At 40.8% G+C, this 17,821-nt stretch overlaps 1 protein-coding gene across 6 annotated transcripts in view; it reads left to right on the top strand.

Annotated features, from left to right (window-relative positions):
- The window catches only part of ADGRF1 (adhesion G protein-coupled receptor F1), a 46,467-nt gene that overhangs the window by 2,639 nt on the left and 26,007 nt on the right, over nucleotides 1-17,821 (top strand). For 2 of the 6 annotated variants that reach the window (XM_078446979.2, XM_078446974.1), the window contains exons 2-4: nucleotides 13,794-13,869; nucleotides 15,830-15,995; nucleotides 17,313-17,370. In XM_078446979.2, coding sequence (XP_078303105.1) covers nucleotides 15,927-15,995; nucleotides 17,313-17,370 — 127 coding nt within the window. In that variant the 5' untranslated portion in view covers nucleotides 13,794-13,869; nucleotides 15,830-15,926. The other 4 variants (XM_078446976.1, XM_078446977.1, XM_078446978.1 and 1 more) reach the window with 4 other exon arrangements.

Raw genomic sequence — 17,821 nt, 5'->3', positions numbered from 1 at the left:
TATATTCATTTGTTTGGATTCAGATTTTCTCCAAAACCAATCTACTCAAGGAATTATTGATGTCTATTGGGTGCCTAATTTTCTACTATCTGCTAAAGTGTTTTCGGTCTAAGAAGAAACTATAGGGGTCCCTTTGGTTCCAAGGGCCACATGCCAGCCCCTAGGAAGTTGCTGGGCTTTGCAACATGATGAGCTGGAGGTCACTAACAGACCTTCTATCTGAGCTTCAAGCCCTCCCCCATTAAGCTCCAGAATGATTGGCCATTTTGTCTGTCTTACTCCTTCGCCTGACCCCCTTCCAATTCCACGGGCACTTTCCTCCCTAAGTAGTTAATAGACTATTAGTACCATTTTATAAACACATTCCCACTACAGTGTCAGTGACTTCTGTGCTCCTACATGCACTTGCATTTTAACACAGACAATAGGAAACAAATAGCACTGAACTGAAAAGATGGCATTTAATCCTAGAACTTCAGACATCAGATCAACTGAGTGAGGACCTTCTGGAAGCCCTCGACCTCCTTCTGTACTGAAAGGAAATTTGGTCTCCATTTGCAATTGGTGGATCTGGAAAATGCGCAAAACCCTGCAGAAAGAGCACAGCAGAGAGTGACATTGACTTGATTAGATTATGAGATCAGCTCTATTTTGCCCAGGCTGGTGGCCGACAAAGGAGGGATGACTGATGCCTTTGAACAGTTAGGGGTTGTCAAGTTGTCTTTGTCCTCTTGATAACTTCTCCACTGGACCAGACTTAGACCTGATCATGAAAAATTATGCTATAGACCAAGTGGCTCAATTGGTATTGGAAACAAGAAGGTCACATTGTGTTTAGGCCTTCTTGACACCAAAGGTCTTCAGCATGAAATTATGAGCTCCAATTTTATTCAGAGAATTGTTCACTCTAAAAGAGATATTTCTATTAGAATCCAGTGCTCTGAAGACCATTTTCTCCTTCTGAAGAAGATGAATGTTTTCTCTTCTAAGAATAATGTACCTGATTGACTTCTCCTTTTCTTGAATGCTAGGAAGCTCTTCTCCTAAAGTTAAGCTTCAAATTTATAAAATAGTGTAGATACCTCATAGGTTTCTATTTGCATTCTTTTTCTTCATTGACACTCTACTTTATAGCTTCCCTTTCTATCATTTGTGTAGTGTACATAGAACTTTTATAGTTCACGTTTCCTTATTTCTAGTCCAATATAATGTTTTTAAATGCATTGACAGGGTGAGCCACCTCAAGTCATTTGCAGAATATAAGGGTGTTAGGGGCACCTGGGTGGCTCAGTCAGTTAAACATCTGACACGCGATTTCAGCTCAGGTTATGATCTCGCAGTTTGTGAGTTTGAGCCCCACCTCAGACTCTGTGCTGAGAGTGCTGAACCTGCTAGGGATTTTCTCTCTCTCCCTCTCTCTCTGCCCCTCCCCTGCTTGTGCTGTCTTTCTCTCAAAAATTAATAAAGAAACACTTAAAAAAAATATATGTGTGTGTGTGTGTGTGTACGTGTGTATGGTAATTTTCAAATCAGATGGGTCCTTAGAAAGCAAAGAAGCATTTATTAAAAAGTTAAAATGATTCCATTCTAGGTTTTCTAAGGCCAAAGAGCATTCCACCCTCAGCATGTATGCTGTTGTTCTCTTTTGCCAGCCCCCATTCCATATTATCCCACGGGTAAGTCTGAGGTTCCTTTGTCTGGGAAAGAAGTCAGAAAAGGAAAAATAATATTGACCCCTATCTTCACTCCACTGGAATTGCCCACCTCCTCCGCCATTGGAATTATACATGAAGGGCCGCATTCCTTCCGCTTTATGGGGTGTGACCCGCGGGTGTCCTGAGGCTGGACATGAAAGCTCGACAGAGTGGCATTTGATAGCAAACTGATCTAGGACAGAAGTGTTCCGCGTTCCCCTAGAGCATTTTTTTTCCCCCACTTTCCTTTTGTGGTTTCAGAAATCTGTCTGCTGCAAGAATCGTTAGGTCTTGGGCTCAGATCTCCTTCCTCTTACCAGGCCTGGTATTGACTCCAAGTGGGAGGGAGAGGCAGCATAAAAGTATTTCTCTTTTCCTTCTTGAAGGGGGTGTGTCCTGGGCTTGTCTGCCTACAAGGGCAGCAACATGCACCAGGAGTTGCTTATGAATCAGTGGACCTGCATGAATGCCTGTGAGCTGCTGGTCAGATATTAGCGATGTCTTTCCAAACAGCATTAAGAAGTGATTGAACCACAGGTACACTGGAGGAGGGGCTCCCTAAGGCTGTGATGTGAAGAGAGGAATCACCAGGTAAGCCCAATAGCTGAGATTTGATTCCTTAGACTGTGTATTGCTATCACCCAGTACTACCTGTTGAGTTGAGATCCCTTTCCCCCGGGGAAAACTCTGATTTCAACATCCCATTTCCCAAAGAAGGCTAAATAAAGGAACAGAGGATGGAAAAAGCAACAAGCAGAGACGAGCAGAGAGTTCATCCTCTTGGTGACTATATAAATTGAGGGGATTTGCTGATTCGCAGACTCCAGGTTTGCTGACTCAAAGCACACACGTCTCCCTAACGATTATAACACAGAATAAGGGGTACCCTCTTCTTCAGGTGTGCCTGGGAGGTAGATTGGCTGGAATAAAGAAGGTGCCACCAAGGAAACTTACAAATATCAGTCTCACAACTTCCACTGGTTAGTAATATATTAGCTTTAGCAATCTCTTAAAATACAAATATGCTCGAGAAGATTAAATTTATTTTCACTTTAGAATGAATTCATATAAGCTTTGCATGAACCAGTATAAATCTGGAAAGTACTTTGCAATTTAGCTCCTTCCCTGAACTGAGAAAAAATCCAAACATTGACCCTTACAATCATTTCCCTGCTCCTTCCCACTAATATATATAAAGCGATAACTCTCTATTTTCTGACTGATGGGCCTTGAAAATTGGTAATTTTTCTTTTCCTTTTCCTTTTTTTGAAATGAAAAATTCATTTATGTGAGCCTGATATCCTAGATATGGGAAGTCACTGGAGAAAGTACAGCAAGAAGATCAAGGTGGAAGAGATATAGATAAACGATACCTGTGGCTTTTCCGTGCCGACACCTGTTAAACTAATCTTGATAATAACACACATTGGTGCGAAATTACAGATAGGAAAAATAATAAAAATAGATAAGCATATATTCTATAATTTATTAGAATATTTTCACAGCCTTTTGTTTATTTTTTTCTTTTTCTGTAACAGACCACTGCTACTTATACAACCATAATCAAAATTAAGAGCAATCTTACAAAGTGGCTACACTTAGTAATACTAGCAAGGGTTATAACCTTGAGCACATTATTTAAGCTTTTCGTGCTCTGATTACTAAATTTGCTGAATGGTGGCAATAAGCATTAGGACTTAAAATCAGAGCACGTGCATGTTGAGATTTACCAGGTTGACTTGCAAACACTTCTGTTTTGTACACAGCCACAAACTGATGGGAACTGTTGTTGACATGCCTCACCGGTGTACACGCCCTGCCCCTCTAAAATGGCAGTCAATTTCTATAATTTTTTTAAATTTTATTTTTATTTATTTATATTTGAGAGAGAGCATGAGCAGGCAAGGGCAGAGAGAAAGAGAGAGGGACAGAGAGAATCTCAAGCAGGCTCCATGCTGTCAGCCCAGAGCCCAATGCGGAATTGGATCTCATGTATCTCGTGGGGCTCAATCTCACAAACCTGAACCTCACCTGACCTGAGCCGAACCAGAGTCTGCACTTAACCAGTTGAACCACCCAGGCACCCCTATTTATTTTTTAAAGTAGGGGTAGGGTTCCCATTACAGACTTTGTCTCTTGCTGTGCTGAGGGTAAGGGGAACACCAGATTTTTGCATCCACATGCCCTCTGATGTCATTCATTCATTCCACAATTAAAGGAATGTAAATATTTTCCTAAAAAAATAAACGAACACATTCATTTAAACTAGGGTCTGTAAGTGACCGATTTAGCACTTTGATTGGGAGCAACAGTAAACCGGAAGCAGCCAGAGGATACTGAGTATCGAAGGGCATTACCAGCGGGAGGGGTGTGCCATAAAGGGTGAAGAATTCAGACAGTGGAGAAGTGGAATCCTGGGTACAATGTCACTGAATTCTCAGTTTTGCTTAACGCCCGCTTAGGAAACTGTAGTCCAGCCAATCTAAACATGTATTTACCACTTCAACAATATTCTGCCTTGTTTTCTTCCTCAAGCTCTTTGACAGGAAAAACCCATAGCTACAGAAAAGGGGAACCTGTTCCCAAACACATCGGGGAGTTCTAGTTGTGTTTGAGCAGGGAAGTGCTCACAGGATGTCAGGGTCTCTACAGTTCAAGGATAGATAGACACCTGTTCTTAATAGTTATGAAAAACACCTAGAAACTTGGAGGGATAGTGGAAAAGGTCTATAGTATCATGGCCTGAAACATAGTCTGTCACATGCACGGCTGATTCTAGCTTTGCTGAATGGTACACAAAACCCGTGGGGAAGGGAGGCCCTCTTACCACCCCTCTCCCCTCAAAGCCAAAGATAATCTCAGGGGGTCCTGTTCAATGGCAGGTGGAAACCTGGGCTCTGAGATGTTGAGAATGAAATTCCGTAAGAATCAGTGTGACAGTGCCTGGAACTTCATAAGGTTGGAGTAAATTCCCCACGAGTAGGCAGTTGAATAAATAACAAGTAAAGAGGAGAATAGCAGTGAGGTATGTAGCCCTCAAATTGTGAAACTGTAGTGAAATCTCGTTGATGAGGGTTCTCAGGCCCCCATGGTGTCTCTGGGTCCTCATTGTAAATGTCAGTTTTTAATCTCTGAGGCCCACACACCTTGGAAACTCTAGTTTTTTTGTTTTGTTTTAAATAAAGTCTTTTAAAATTAAGACGTTAAATAAAGTCTAAGATAATTTCCTTATTTGCTTTTTTATACTAAGATTAAATAAAAAAAAAAAAACCCTGATCATATAAGTTCCTTTATTGTTTAGGGATAAGCACCCATTTACTGTAAATTTGTGGTATTAGGATAACTGGTCACAATGGAACAGGTTCACACCTGCGAAGTTTTGGGTAAAGAGACCTTGTCTCAAGGAGATTATATTTTCTATGAAAACCTTGCACACTTGTGTTTGTAGTTTAGCCTAATTTTGTTTGAAGACTTTTGTATACTTAATCTCTTAGCGAATCTGGCTAATTGTTTCCCATAAGAAACTTAACGATATAATTCTTAGGCATATAACACTCTACTGTATCGTTGATCAAGATACCAATTAAACAAGTAAATGGCAAAAAAACAAAACAAAACAAAAAAAAACGACACAGTGGTACAATTCACAGATACATAAATCAGAATTTCACTATGTGACAAGGTGGCTTTTAAAACTGTCAAAGAGGGGCGCCTGGGTGGCTCAGTCGGTTAAGCGGCCGACTTCGGCTCAGGTCATGATCTCGCAGTCCGTGAGTTCAAGCCCCGTGTCGGGCTCTGTGCTGACAGCTCAGAGCCTGAAGCCTGTTTCCGATTCTGTGTCTCCCTCTCTCTGACCCTCCCCCGTTCATGCTCTGTCTCTCTCTGTCTCAAAAATAAATAAATGTTAAAAAAAAAAAAAAAGAAAAAAAAGAAAACTGTCAAAGAATTATCAAGGTGTCTTGAAAAAGAATGGTTCAGTTAAGAAACATAGTTGGGATAACTGGTTGTTCATTTGGGGGGGGGAAATGAAAGTAAACGCCTATTTCATACCAAAACCTAAAGTAAGTCCAGAAGGATTAAAAGTTTAAATGTATTTTAAAATGAAAGTTTAGAAGGAAACATAGAATATTTTTAATTTTTTTTTTTTCAACGTATTTTATTTATTTTTGGGACAGAGAGAGACAGAGCATGAACGGGGGAGGGGCAGAGAGAGAGGGAGACACAGAATCGGAAACAGGCTCCAGGCTCCGAGCCATCAGCCCAGAGCCTGACGCGGGGCTCGAACTCACGGACCGCGAGATCGTGACCTGGCTGAAGTCGGACGCTTAACCGACTGCGCCACCCAGGCGCCCCCATAGAATATTTTTATAATCATTTTATAAAACATTTTTTTTGAGGTTGACTTCTAGTTTAAAATACAAAATGGGAAAGATCAACAGATGTGATTTCATGAACATTTTGAGCTCTTGTGCAGAACATAAAAAGTTAAAAGACCAAAGACAAATGGACACAGATTTATAACAGAAGTGAAAAAAAAGCCAATATCCATGTTACATAAAAGCTCCAAAGAAGCAGTTCTTAAGAAAAAGTAAACATTTCAATAGAAAAACCTAGAACAATGACTTAAAAAGTCAAGCCAGGAAAAAAAAAAATACAAATGGCTAATAAACATCTGAAAACCAATGCTTATTCTTAGTGATAATCAAAGACATGGAAATTAAAGCAATTAGAAAAAAATTTTGCTTATCGATTTGGCAAACACTAAAAAAAGATGCTGGGGACAGGGTGATGAAACTGGCATTTCCACACCTCACTGGGGTGTGGACAGGGGTACAAACGAGGAGGGCACGTTGGCCATGCGGATCAGAAGTCAAAGTGCATAGAGGCAGGACTTCACTCTAACCTGGAAAAATCCCGATTTGCTTGGAATTAAGGATATGCAAGAAGTTTCACAGAAGGAACTTTTGAGGGCAGATGGTAAGAGTCCAAATAACGAATTTGCCACCATAATGCGTCTTTATCTGAACATAGAGTGGAGCCTGGAAGGTTTTGGAATATCAACTGCCATAATATTTGCAAGGTAGGGGGAATGCCAGGAAACTGGTTCTATTTCTAGAAGAATCACTTGGGGAATATGATTGAAAAACTTTTACTCATTGGGAAATTATGATGAAAATACTGTTACTAGGCATAGGGAAACAAAGAATGATTGTTTTTTGGTGTATTTGATATAATTAAGATTTACCACTCTATGGCTCTAAGCATTGAATGGAAGTTGGATATTTGTGTTATTTAAAAAGATACCCAGGAAGAGCTTGTTACGTCTTTAATCTGAACTTTCAATAAGAAGTTGCCACAAAGCCTGTTCTCTGGTTCTTTCCAGTAGGCCTGATAAAGTGTGTTTTCATCCGTTGACACTGAAGACACTCATATTTGTTAGAAGGATTGCTTTGAAATGTATACTCTTCTTTTTCTTGAACAAAGAAACCTTATTCGTAAGGAAGTCAGATGGAGATCAAATTAACAATCAGGATTTTCTTAAAATCATCTCCCAAGCCACAAAATGCATTGGCTCAAAGTCCAAGAGGAAGGTTAGATTGTTTTGGGGAGAGAAATTTAGAGAAATAGTTGATAAATTCTTTTTAAAGAATAAAAATCTCTTTAAAGAATAAACATAAAGACATAAAGACATAAAAACATAAAGATAAGTCTTTATGTAGGATTCAGGCCTGCCCTTTTCATTTTCTGCAAGTGTGAAATGGAAATAATTCCCACTTTATTTACAAGATTGCCAAGATAACTAGATCAATCCATATGAAAGTATTCTGTAAACTAAAAAGAATTATTCTTATTTCTTCTTCTTATGTAACCATCACCTCCCTCAAGTGCTATGCAAATACTTTTTCAAAGGAACAATATGAGAGGAAGTTCACATTCCTCTCATGGGTTTTACCCATGGAGTCATGTGACAAAGAGTGGAGATAAACCCCATCTGGGGATTCCAGGAAGGCTGGGTCCCCATTGCTGAGCTGAAGGCTTGGCTGGAAGAAACAGCTTGGCACCTTCTCTGGAATGCCATTGATCATCGTTTAAGGGCTTGGTGGTAATGTTGACTCTACCGAACCAAGAGTGACAGGAGAAAAGTTTCAGTTACAAGGCGTTGGAATAGAGCCAACCCCTGAGGCTGGCAGTCAGGCTCTTACAAAGGGATTGAGTTGGACTTGTCTGTAGGAAATGAACTGTATTAGAACATCCATATTGGGTGATGAGCTCAGAACAACAGTTCATCCTGTAACTAAGACACAAAGCACAGATGGAATGACTTAAAAAAGCCCAGAATCTTTGTTCGTGGGGAACACACAGCCGTGCTAGGCTGATAGCACCAGCATTAGGAGTAATCCCCTGCAACTGAAGTTCCCATGAGTGGCAAAGGACACACAGACTTGTAAAACGTATGTTAATTTTTGGAACAAAAAGGATCAGTGGAGGAGGTAGGGTCACAAGCTGGACTCTGAAGGGAGATCCCTTCAATGCAACGTTGGAGAGTTTAAATAGGAAACAGAGACCCCAGCAACCCAGAAGTTCTTCTCAAAAGTGGGTCTGGATCGCTGCTTTTGGAGTTTCTCTTAATGGGTAGAGTTAGGGTGTATGAACAGCCCGCCTGACTGTGCTGTGAACCTCCAGTGCTTGGCACGGTGCCTGGGAAATTGGAAGCTCTCAAATTAGAGTTTAGCAGATTGGTAAAGTGTCCTGGGGAAGGAATGACTGAGCTAAGTCATTCATTCCTTTGATCTCTTCCAGGCTTAAAGTTTTAGGATTCTTAAAAATCACACCTCTATTCTCAACCCAAGGGCATCATTCTTAGTAGGTTTTCAGCCCATTTCCAAAGATGTTCCAGAATTAGAATAACCAGTTTGAGGAGAAAACAGGTATAAAGCCCAGTAAATTTTTTTTTTTAATCTTTCCCAGGTTCTATTTGATGACTGACACACACTAAGGAAAAGAACAATAAATAAATAATATGCAAATAGAACTTGGGAAATGGGCATATAACAATAGAATCTGAATGTGAACGGATTGGAACTCACCTTATTCTATTGGTTATTTTATAGAGGAGGAAACTGAGTCCAGCAAGGTTTTGTTTTGTTTTGTTTTTTAACTTTCACAAGTTCTGACAGATAAGAGACAAACCTGGGGTTGGATTCTAATTAATCTAGGTCTTTTCCACTATGTTTATACAACAGAAGCATGCTAAAAAACCGGCTAAAATGTGAAATACGGGCTTAAAATTTACCGCGCACACATATTTATGCAGATACTGACTGAGATTTTAAATAACTTTAAATTAGAAAAAAATTTTATTAATGTTTACTTATTTTTGAGAGAGAGATAGACAGAGTGCAAGCAGGGGAGGGGTAGAGAGAGGGGGAGACACAGAATCTGAAATAGGCTCCAGGCTCCGAGCTGTCAGCACAGAGCCCGCCACGGGGCTCGAGCTCATAAGCCGTGAGATCATGACCTGAGTCGAAGTCAAATGACTAAGCCACCCAGGCCCCCCAAGATTTTAAATAACTTTAAATTGTAGTTCTTCCAGGAGTTTGTCTAGCTCATAAGGTTCACCAGACCTCCCAGCATTTTTCCAGATGTGAATGGGTTGCCTTCTCTGTCCCCACCTATCTTTTCACCTTTCTACTATATCTGCCTACTTAAAGGAGCACAAAGAAACTTTTCTCAAAGGCAAAAGGCCCAAGGATTCCTACACAAAGACAGATCCAATGAAAATGTTACCAAAGAGTTATAAAATAAGACATGAAATAAAACCAAGGTTGTATAGGTCCTCTGCCTGTAAAACAAGCACTTCTATTTGAGTCATGATTTCTTTCAGATCCTAGCTGGAGATCTGCTCTTTGCATTAGCATGTGTGTGTGTGTGTGTGTGTGTGTGTTGTATACACGTGCCCATGTGAGCCCAAGACAGAGAGGAGGGAGACAACTCTACTAGGATTTCTTCTATTTATGGAGGAAGAAACAATCCCATAAATATTGGTGCCAAGAAAGCAGCCCAACGGGTCAACTGTGCCTAAGATTAGAATGTTGCTAAAAATTCTGGGAAGTGTAGGTGTGAGCAGTTCCAACTAAGGACTGCTGTTGATAAGGTGACAGCTGTTGACATAAATAAATAATATTTGGAGCCCATAAATACATAACTGGAAGAATGGAGAGACAATGGACAGCCTTCTCCACAGGCGTAACAGCAAATCTTAATGATTGTTCTCTGCAAACTGAAGGACAGGGATTATCAGGAATGAATTCACTTAAATGAATTCAAGGAAGTGACGAGAGTCTTGCCATGGCCAAGCCTTCCCTCTGCAGCCAGTGCCAACACAGCTGTGGCTCAGGCATCATTGGCCCCCAGCTGCCAAAAGCAAGTGATGTAAACACATATACTCTGATGACAACAACAGCTTCTTGTTTGTGGCTAAGGCACACGGATTTAGAGAATTTTTAATAATCAGGACCCTTTCAGTTTGGAAAGGAAGTCCTGAGAATACCACAAAGGTTGCCTCCAGTAAAGGCGATGTTAAGTGGGATTTAAGATTACCATACCCTACACACACACACACACACACACACACACACACACACACATACACAGAGTATTTCTTGACATCTACACTGTTGATGACTCTCCTTTGAGTCAGATAATTCAGTTACTATGAAACTGTATTACCTTGAGGCTGAAATCCATCCTTCTATTTACATAGCGGGGGCCACCGACCTGGGAGCATCTTTATTTGGTAAGTTAATTTGGTTCACAATCGAAGTCAAATTCTGACACAATTCAACAAGTAACTGTAAAAACTGGTGCTGAAATTGAAATATTAGTAATGTTCATTTTAACCACTAACATAATTGAGGCTTATCACCCGCCAGGTATGTTTTGGTTACTTTGTATGCCATAATGCATTCAACTCTCCTAAGAGCTTCTGAATTATATACCATTTCCTCCATGTTATAGGTTAGTAAACTGAGGTACGGAAAGCCTGAGAAAATGTCAGAGGGCATCTACTTGATAATATCAAAGCTGGTAACTGAACCCTGGACAATTCAACTACAGTGCTTGTTTTGATCCACGTGCCTTGAGGTACCATTTTCCCACCTGTGACTAGTTGGCAAATAGAAGATGCCCAGTTAAATTTGAATTTCAGAAAAACAATGAATAATTCTGGACAATGAATCGTGTCCCAAATGTTGTATGGCACATACTTAACACTGAAACATTAGCCATTATTTACCTGAAATCCAGTCTTCCAACTCTATCTAAGGAGGAGGTGTTTACACCAAGGAAGCAAAGAAAACATTTTGATTAGTTTGAGCTTTGGTCCCAAACCCCAAATTAGAATTGAAATCACGGGGTTGGCCTTAGGGCAGAACTCCTTTTTCCTATCCCAGAACCAGTCTAGAATAATAACTCTCAAACCTGCCTGGAGGCCAGCATCTTTTGGTAACTTTAATAATGCACATGGCTAGGCCTAGCCTGTTTGAGATTTAGTGCGCTTAGGGTGGGATGCAGACACTTGTATTTTCTAATGAGCTTCCCAGTGTTTTCTTTTCTCATCCTCTTCTTCTTTCCCCATCTTGTTTTATAGTCTAGCTATTCATGATTGGCCTACAGAGCGGTGACTGGGAATCACTGTTCTGAAATCCTGACTGTAAGTGACAGTTTACCATTTCTAGCAAGTCCGAGGAGCCAGCCTGGAATACACCCTCCACATGGGAGGAAGAGTGGATAAAGAGGCCAAAAGTATGAGAAAGAGTTTCCTTACGATGCCCAGGCTGTCATGTAGGCCTTATCGGGTTGGGTTTGCAGCCTCCAGTCTGGACAACATAGGTGAGAAAGAAGATTTTTCAGAGAGAGATTGAGAGGGAGAATTGAGAGAAAGAGCCATATGAGGGCAAGCCTCCCACTGGGACACAGACCCTGGCACAAGGACAGGATAGATCACACCTTACATGCACAGAGACTGTTTCCCTCTTTGAAATCTTCACCACTACAGACCGTGGTCCAAACAGTGCTCAGGAACTGACATTAAAATGTTTTCCCTGGAGGTGGAGAAAAAGTGAAAATGGGGTTGGAAAGAGCACAGGCTTCCTCTGCAATGTGGCTGCACTCCAAGAAGGTATTGGAACTATTGGGACTTGATCAAGATAAAAAGTTTCTGCATAGTGAAGGAAATAATCAACAAAACTAAAAGGTAACCTATGGTATTAGAGAAGATATTTGCAAGTGACATATCTAATACAGGGTTAGTATCCAAAATCTGCAAAACAACTTAACAAACTCAACACTCAGGAAATGAATAATCCAATTAAAAAATGGACAGAAGACATGAATAGACATGTTTCCAAAGAAGACATTCAGGTGGCCAACACATACATGAAAAGATGCTCAACATCACTCATCATTAGGGAAACACAAATAAAAATCACAATGAGATATCACCTCACATCTGTCAAAATGGCTAAAATCAACAACACAAGAAACAACAGGTGTTGACGAGGATGTGGAGAAAGGGGAGCCCTCTTGAACTGTTGGTAAGAATGCAAACTGGTGCAGCCACTCTGGACAACAGTATGGAGATTCCTCAAAAAGTTCCAACTAGAACTACTTCACTATCCAAAAATTTTACTGCTAGGTATTTCCCTGAAGAATACAAAGGGATACATGCACCCTGATGTTTATAGCAGCATTATCTACAATAGCCAAGATATGGAAATAACCAACTGATGAATGGATAAAGATGTGGTGTGTGTGTGTGTGTGCATGTGTGTGTGTGCATGTGTGTGTGTGTGTGTGTGTGTGTGTGTGTGTGTGTGTAATATTATTCAGCCATAAAAAAGAATGAAATCTTGCCATTTGTTATGACATGGGTAGAGTTGGAGAGTATTACACTAAATTGAAATATGTCAGTCAGAGAAAGACAAATAGCTTTCCACAAACATGGAATTTAAGAAACAAAACAAATGAGAAAAGGGAAAAAGACAGAGAGAGAGAGAGATAAACCAAGAGACTTTTAACTAAAGAGAACAAGCTGATGGTTAACCAGAGAGGAGGTAGGTGGGAGGATGGGTTAAATGGACAATGGAGACTAAGGAGGGTACTTGCTGTGATGAGTGCCAGGTGATGTATGAAGTGTGAAATCACTATTTTGTACACCTGAAACTAATATTACACTGTATGTTAACTAACTGGAATTTGAATAAAAACAACAGCAACCGGGGCGCCTGGGTGGCGCAGTCGGTTAAGCGTCCGACTTCAGCCAGGTCACGATCTCGCGGTCTGTGAGTTCGAGCCCCGCGTCAGGCTCTGGGCTGATGGCTCGGAGCCTGGAGCCTGTTTCCGATTCTGTGTCTCCCTCTCTCTCTGCCCCTCCCCCGTTCATGCTCTGTCTCTCTCTGTCCCAAAAATAAATAAAAAACGTTGAAAAAAAAAAAAAATTTAAAAAAAAAAAAAAAAAAAAAAAACAACAGCAACCACACACACAAAAAAACAAATAGAAATGTCCAAGGGCACGTCTCAGAAATTATTAAGTTCCGTTTCACAGAATTGTTCTGTTATTTAACTATTCTGTTATTTATACATACATACTCCTACATTTTATTATATGTGTGTCTATACATGCACATGTTATAAAATATATTTCTTTTTATCAAGCCTGGTCAAAATATTTGAAAAACACTGCCCTAAGCATAAATATCCATCACTTTGAGAACGCACAGAGCAGGCCAGAAGGAATAGGACCCGAAGAAGATACATTTTGAGAAGCAAGAATCTATAAGAACAATCTGGAGCATAGGCTGCTGCTCAGAGAAAGTTAACATCAGTAGATTTCGAAGGAGTTTTGTCAAGTGGGAAGGTAGCGACGGGAGAGGACCGAAATTCACCTAAGGGGAGAAGGTAAACACAAAAGTTGTATGTGGTTCATTGCTTATTTTTCTTACTTCCCTAGAAAGCCCTGGAAAGGATCGCTGCTGACACGTAGGCCACGCCTATGGTAGTCTTTATCCTGTCCCTAATGCCTTTTTTCTCTTCTTGCAGACCAGAGGGCCAAGTGTGGGCGCCTGTCAGGGATGTCAGGACTTGTGTGAGGGTTAAGGTACACCCAGGAAACCAGGTAAGAGCTGGAAGGCAGGGTCCAACTCTGCGTTTTCTGTACTGCTGGTCAAGCACACTTATTCTAATGGTGGGTTATCGAGGCTAGCAATCCTATTTTTTCGTCGTTTCCTATGGCGATGTGAAAGAATGTTGCGAGCCCATTGCACTCCTTCATTTCTGTCGATGCTGTCCATTACCACTTTTCAAACATTGTGGGAAAAACCCCACGTACAGTAAAATGTGCCATCTTAACCATTTTTAAGTGTGTGTTCTCAGTAGTGTTAATTAAGTATATTCACATTGTTATACATCAGATCTCTGGAACTTTCTCATGTGGCAAAACTGAAACTTAGACCCATGAAATAGCAAGTCCCCATTTCCCCCTCCCCCAAGCCCTTGGCAACTGCCATTCTACTTTCCATTTCTATGAGCTTGACTACTTTAGATACTTTATACAAGTGGAATCATACAGGATTTGCCTTTTTGCAATCGGCTTCTTTTTCTTAATATGATGCTCTTGAGGTTTACCCATATTGTATCATGGGACAGGATTTCCTTTTATTTTAAGGCTGAATACTATTCTGTGCCTAATAAAACTTTTGGCAATGACAGAAATGTCCTGTGTCTACACTGCCTAACACTGGTAGCCGCCAGCTACATGTGGTTATCGAATGCCTGAAATGTGGCTGGCGTGACTGAGGTGTTGCATTTTTCATTTCATTTTATTGCAATTAAAATTAAAATTCAGACTGCCACATGTATCCAGTGGCTACTATATTGGACATAACAATTCTAACTTACAGTGATTTTTTTGTTGTTGAAACCAAATAACCCGGGTATAAATGATAAATTTTGTGACCCTGACCATGTGCTGAATTTTGTCTCAATTCTTCTGACATAACCATAAACTTGAGGATAATTTGTTGATAATTACGTCAACTATAAAGAAAGAAATTTGCTGCATCGCTTGATTATTACTTTTATGCTTAAACACTGATTCCATATTATTCCATATATATTCCAATATATATTCCATATATATTAACGCTTCTAAGGATCATTGGTTATTTTAATGCTTGCTTTTACTGATAAAAGGGAAAGCGTGAAATATAAAAAGGCTGGATGTTGAATGCATTTAGTCACAAAGTTAAGCAAGTCATAATTTAAAAAAAAAAATTTTTTTTTTTAACGTTTATTTTTGAGACAGAGACAGAGCATGAACGGGGGAGGGTCAGAGAGAGGGAGACACGGAATCTGAAACAGGCTCCAGGCTCTGAGCTGTCAGCACAGAGCCCAACGCGGGGCTTGAACTCAAGGACCGCGAGATCATGACCTGAGCTGAAGTCGGCCGTTTAACCGACTGAGCCACCCAGGCACCCCAAGCAAGTCATAATTTTAAAATAGCCTGTGTTGGGGCGCCTGGGTGGCTCAATCGGTTGAGCGTCCGACTTCGGCTCAGGTCATGATCTCACAGTTCGTGGGTTCGAGCCCCGCATCAGGCTCTGTGCTGACAGCTTGCTCAGAGCCTGAAGCCTGCTTCAGATTCTGTGTTTTCTACTCTCTCTGCCCCTCCCCCGTTCACTCTTTGTCTCACTCTGTTTCTCAAGAATAAATGTAAAAAAAATTTTTTTTTAAATAAATAAAATAAAATAGCCTGTGTTTAGGCAAATTTGAGTGCTCTTGAGCAATTTTCTGGGAAGTTTGGAAAGACAGAGACTTAATACCTTCTGCTACTGGAGCGAAAGTAATGGTATCTCAGGCTACACACGTGAAATGGAAAAATCATCAAACACTCAGGGCTTCTGATCTGCTCATTTAGGCCCAACCACTGTGTGCATTTTTAAATTTTGGCTTGAACGACTTGTTTTTTTGTTTTTGTTTTTGTTGTTGGTGGTGGTTTTTTGTTGTTTGTTTTTTTGGGTTTTTTTTGTTTTTGTTTTTGTTTTTGTTTTTTTGTTTTTTTTTTTTTTTTGCATCAGCTTTGCAGCCTTGCATGGTACATCAATCGTCTGGCCACAGACCGTGACCCCGGTTGTTCATGGTTGAGTCCATGGTAAGGAGGGAGACCAGCTGAAGATGAAATTCCACATGCTCTGGCTCATCTCTTTCTTCACACTCACCGATGGCCTGGAAGGCTTCCTGGGGGTGAGTTGGCACATGCCCCATTTTTCCTCCTTATCGCCACTCTTCTCTCCCTCTGCACTTTGAGAACCTATCACTCCCTCAGCAACTGGAGCTATATAAGTTAGTAGACTTGGAATTAGAAGTCCTGGGTTCTTGTCTCAACATTACCAACATGAGCTGTGTAGCCTTGGACAAACAGTTTCATCTCCTGGAGCTTAGATGATCTAACTACAAAATAAGGAACTCAGACTGAACCATCTTGGAGATCTCCGCTAGCTCAGCACATTCCTTCCTATGGTTTCTTTGACCAAGAAAAGGCATACAGATTGGCATGGGCAATCCTTGGACTCTCTTCCCTCTCTACGCTCACTTTCTTGATGCTTTCATCTAGGATCATGGTTTTAATGTTCTCGGATGGCTCCCCAATTTACATCTACCTCTCAGCCTTTTCCCCTGAACTCTAACCCCATGTATCTACTACCTACTTGCTATTTCCAGTTGGGCGTCCAATAGGCCCCTTAAGTTAATGAGTCCAAAATTAAATTCTTGAGTTTTTCCTTGCCAAGCCTGCTTCTCCTTTCTCATTTCAGCAAGTGGTGCCATTGTCCCTCTAGGTGCCTGGGAAGAAAATTTATTTTCGTGCTTGGCTCTCCTCAGAATCCATATCTAAACCATCGGCTCTTGTTTTGTTTTGCTTTATCTTTATAACACACCCAGAATTCAAACATTTCTCATTACCTCTATGGCTACCACCTCAATCCACACCTTCAGTATCTCTCACCTGTGTTATTGCACTAACTCTTGAGATGCTCTCATTGCTTTTGTGCTTGTCTGTTCCTAACATGGCTGCGGGATTGAACCTTCTAAAAGGTAAAGTAGAGCACTCTCACCTCTGTTCAGAACTCTCTGGTGGGTTCCTATCTCACTGAAGTAAAAGCTAAACCATTGCTATAGCCTATAAAGATCTACACAGCCTGTCTCCTTGGAGATACTCTCTGATCTCACTTCCTGCCCCTCTTCCCTTACCCATTCCACTGAGTTACTCTGGCCTCCTCATTCTGTCCTCCCATGCCAGGCATGTTCTCATCCCAAGGATATTGCATGTACTGTTCCCTCTGCCTGGAAAGTTCTTTTCCAGGGATTCTCAGTTCCTCACCTCCTTCAGGGTTGTGCTCAAAAGTTGCCTCAGTGAGGTCTTCTCTGGCCACCTCTCCACCATCCCTGGCTTGGATTTTTAGATCCATAATTTCAATTGTTCTGGGAGTTCCAATAGTGCCTTATGAAGTACATCATTACAAGGCCATGTTGTAATTATTCTTTTGTTCCCCTCTTAAATAGAGAAACGAAGGCATGAAAACAAAAAGAGGACTCACTGTGAATAAGAAAAAGCATCCAGGTGAGACTCCTGTAGAGTGTGGTGTGATAGACACTGGTGCCAAGGGACCAGGGTTCAAACCTCAGTAGTGCTTGTGACTGGTGGTATGACCCTAAATCTGTGAAATGAGAATAACAGCAATCCCTACTAGCAAAACATTTGTGAAGGTTAAATAACATACGAAGGCATAGCATCCTGCACCATACCTGACAAATAGCTCCCCCTTTCCTTCCTTATCTCAATCCTAACAAAGTCATTAGTGGGTACAACTCTCAATTGAGAAATGGGTTGTGTTCTGAAATTTAATTTGTCGTTCTGATGTTTCAAGCACCAAATATATTTCTTGGAAATAATGATGTCCACAGATGGTTGTTCGGTTCCTGGGTCAGTACACAAAAGCCTTTCCCCCGTGCAGTGGTCTGTCATAAAACAGCGTTCTAATGGTGCCATTGAACTTACCACCATGCAAGGC

Source organism: Panthera onca, chromosome B2 (genome assembly GCF_046562875.1).
Source record: "Panthera onca isolate mPanOnc1 chromosome B2, mPanOnc1 haplotype 2, whole genome shotgun sequence".
NCBI classification, from domain to species: domain Eukaryota; kingdom Metazoa; phylum Chordata; class Mammalia; order Carnivora; family Felidae; genus Panthera; species Panthera onca.
Note: the sequence above shows the minus strand (reverse complement) of the source record. Positions and strands in the feature narration are given on the sequence as shown.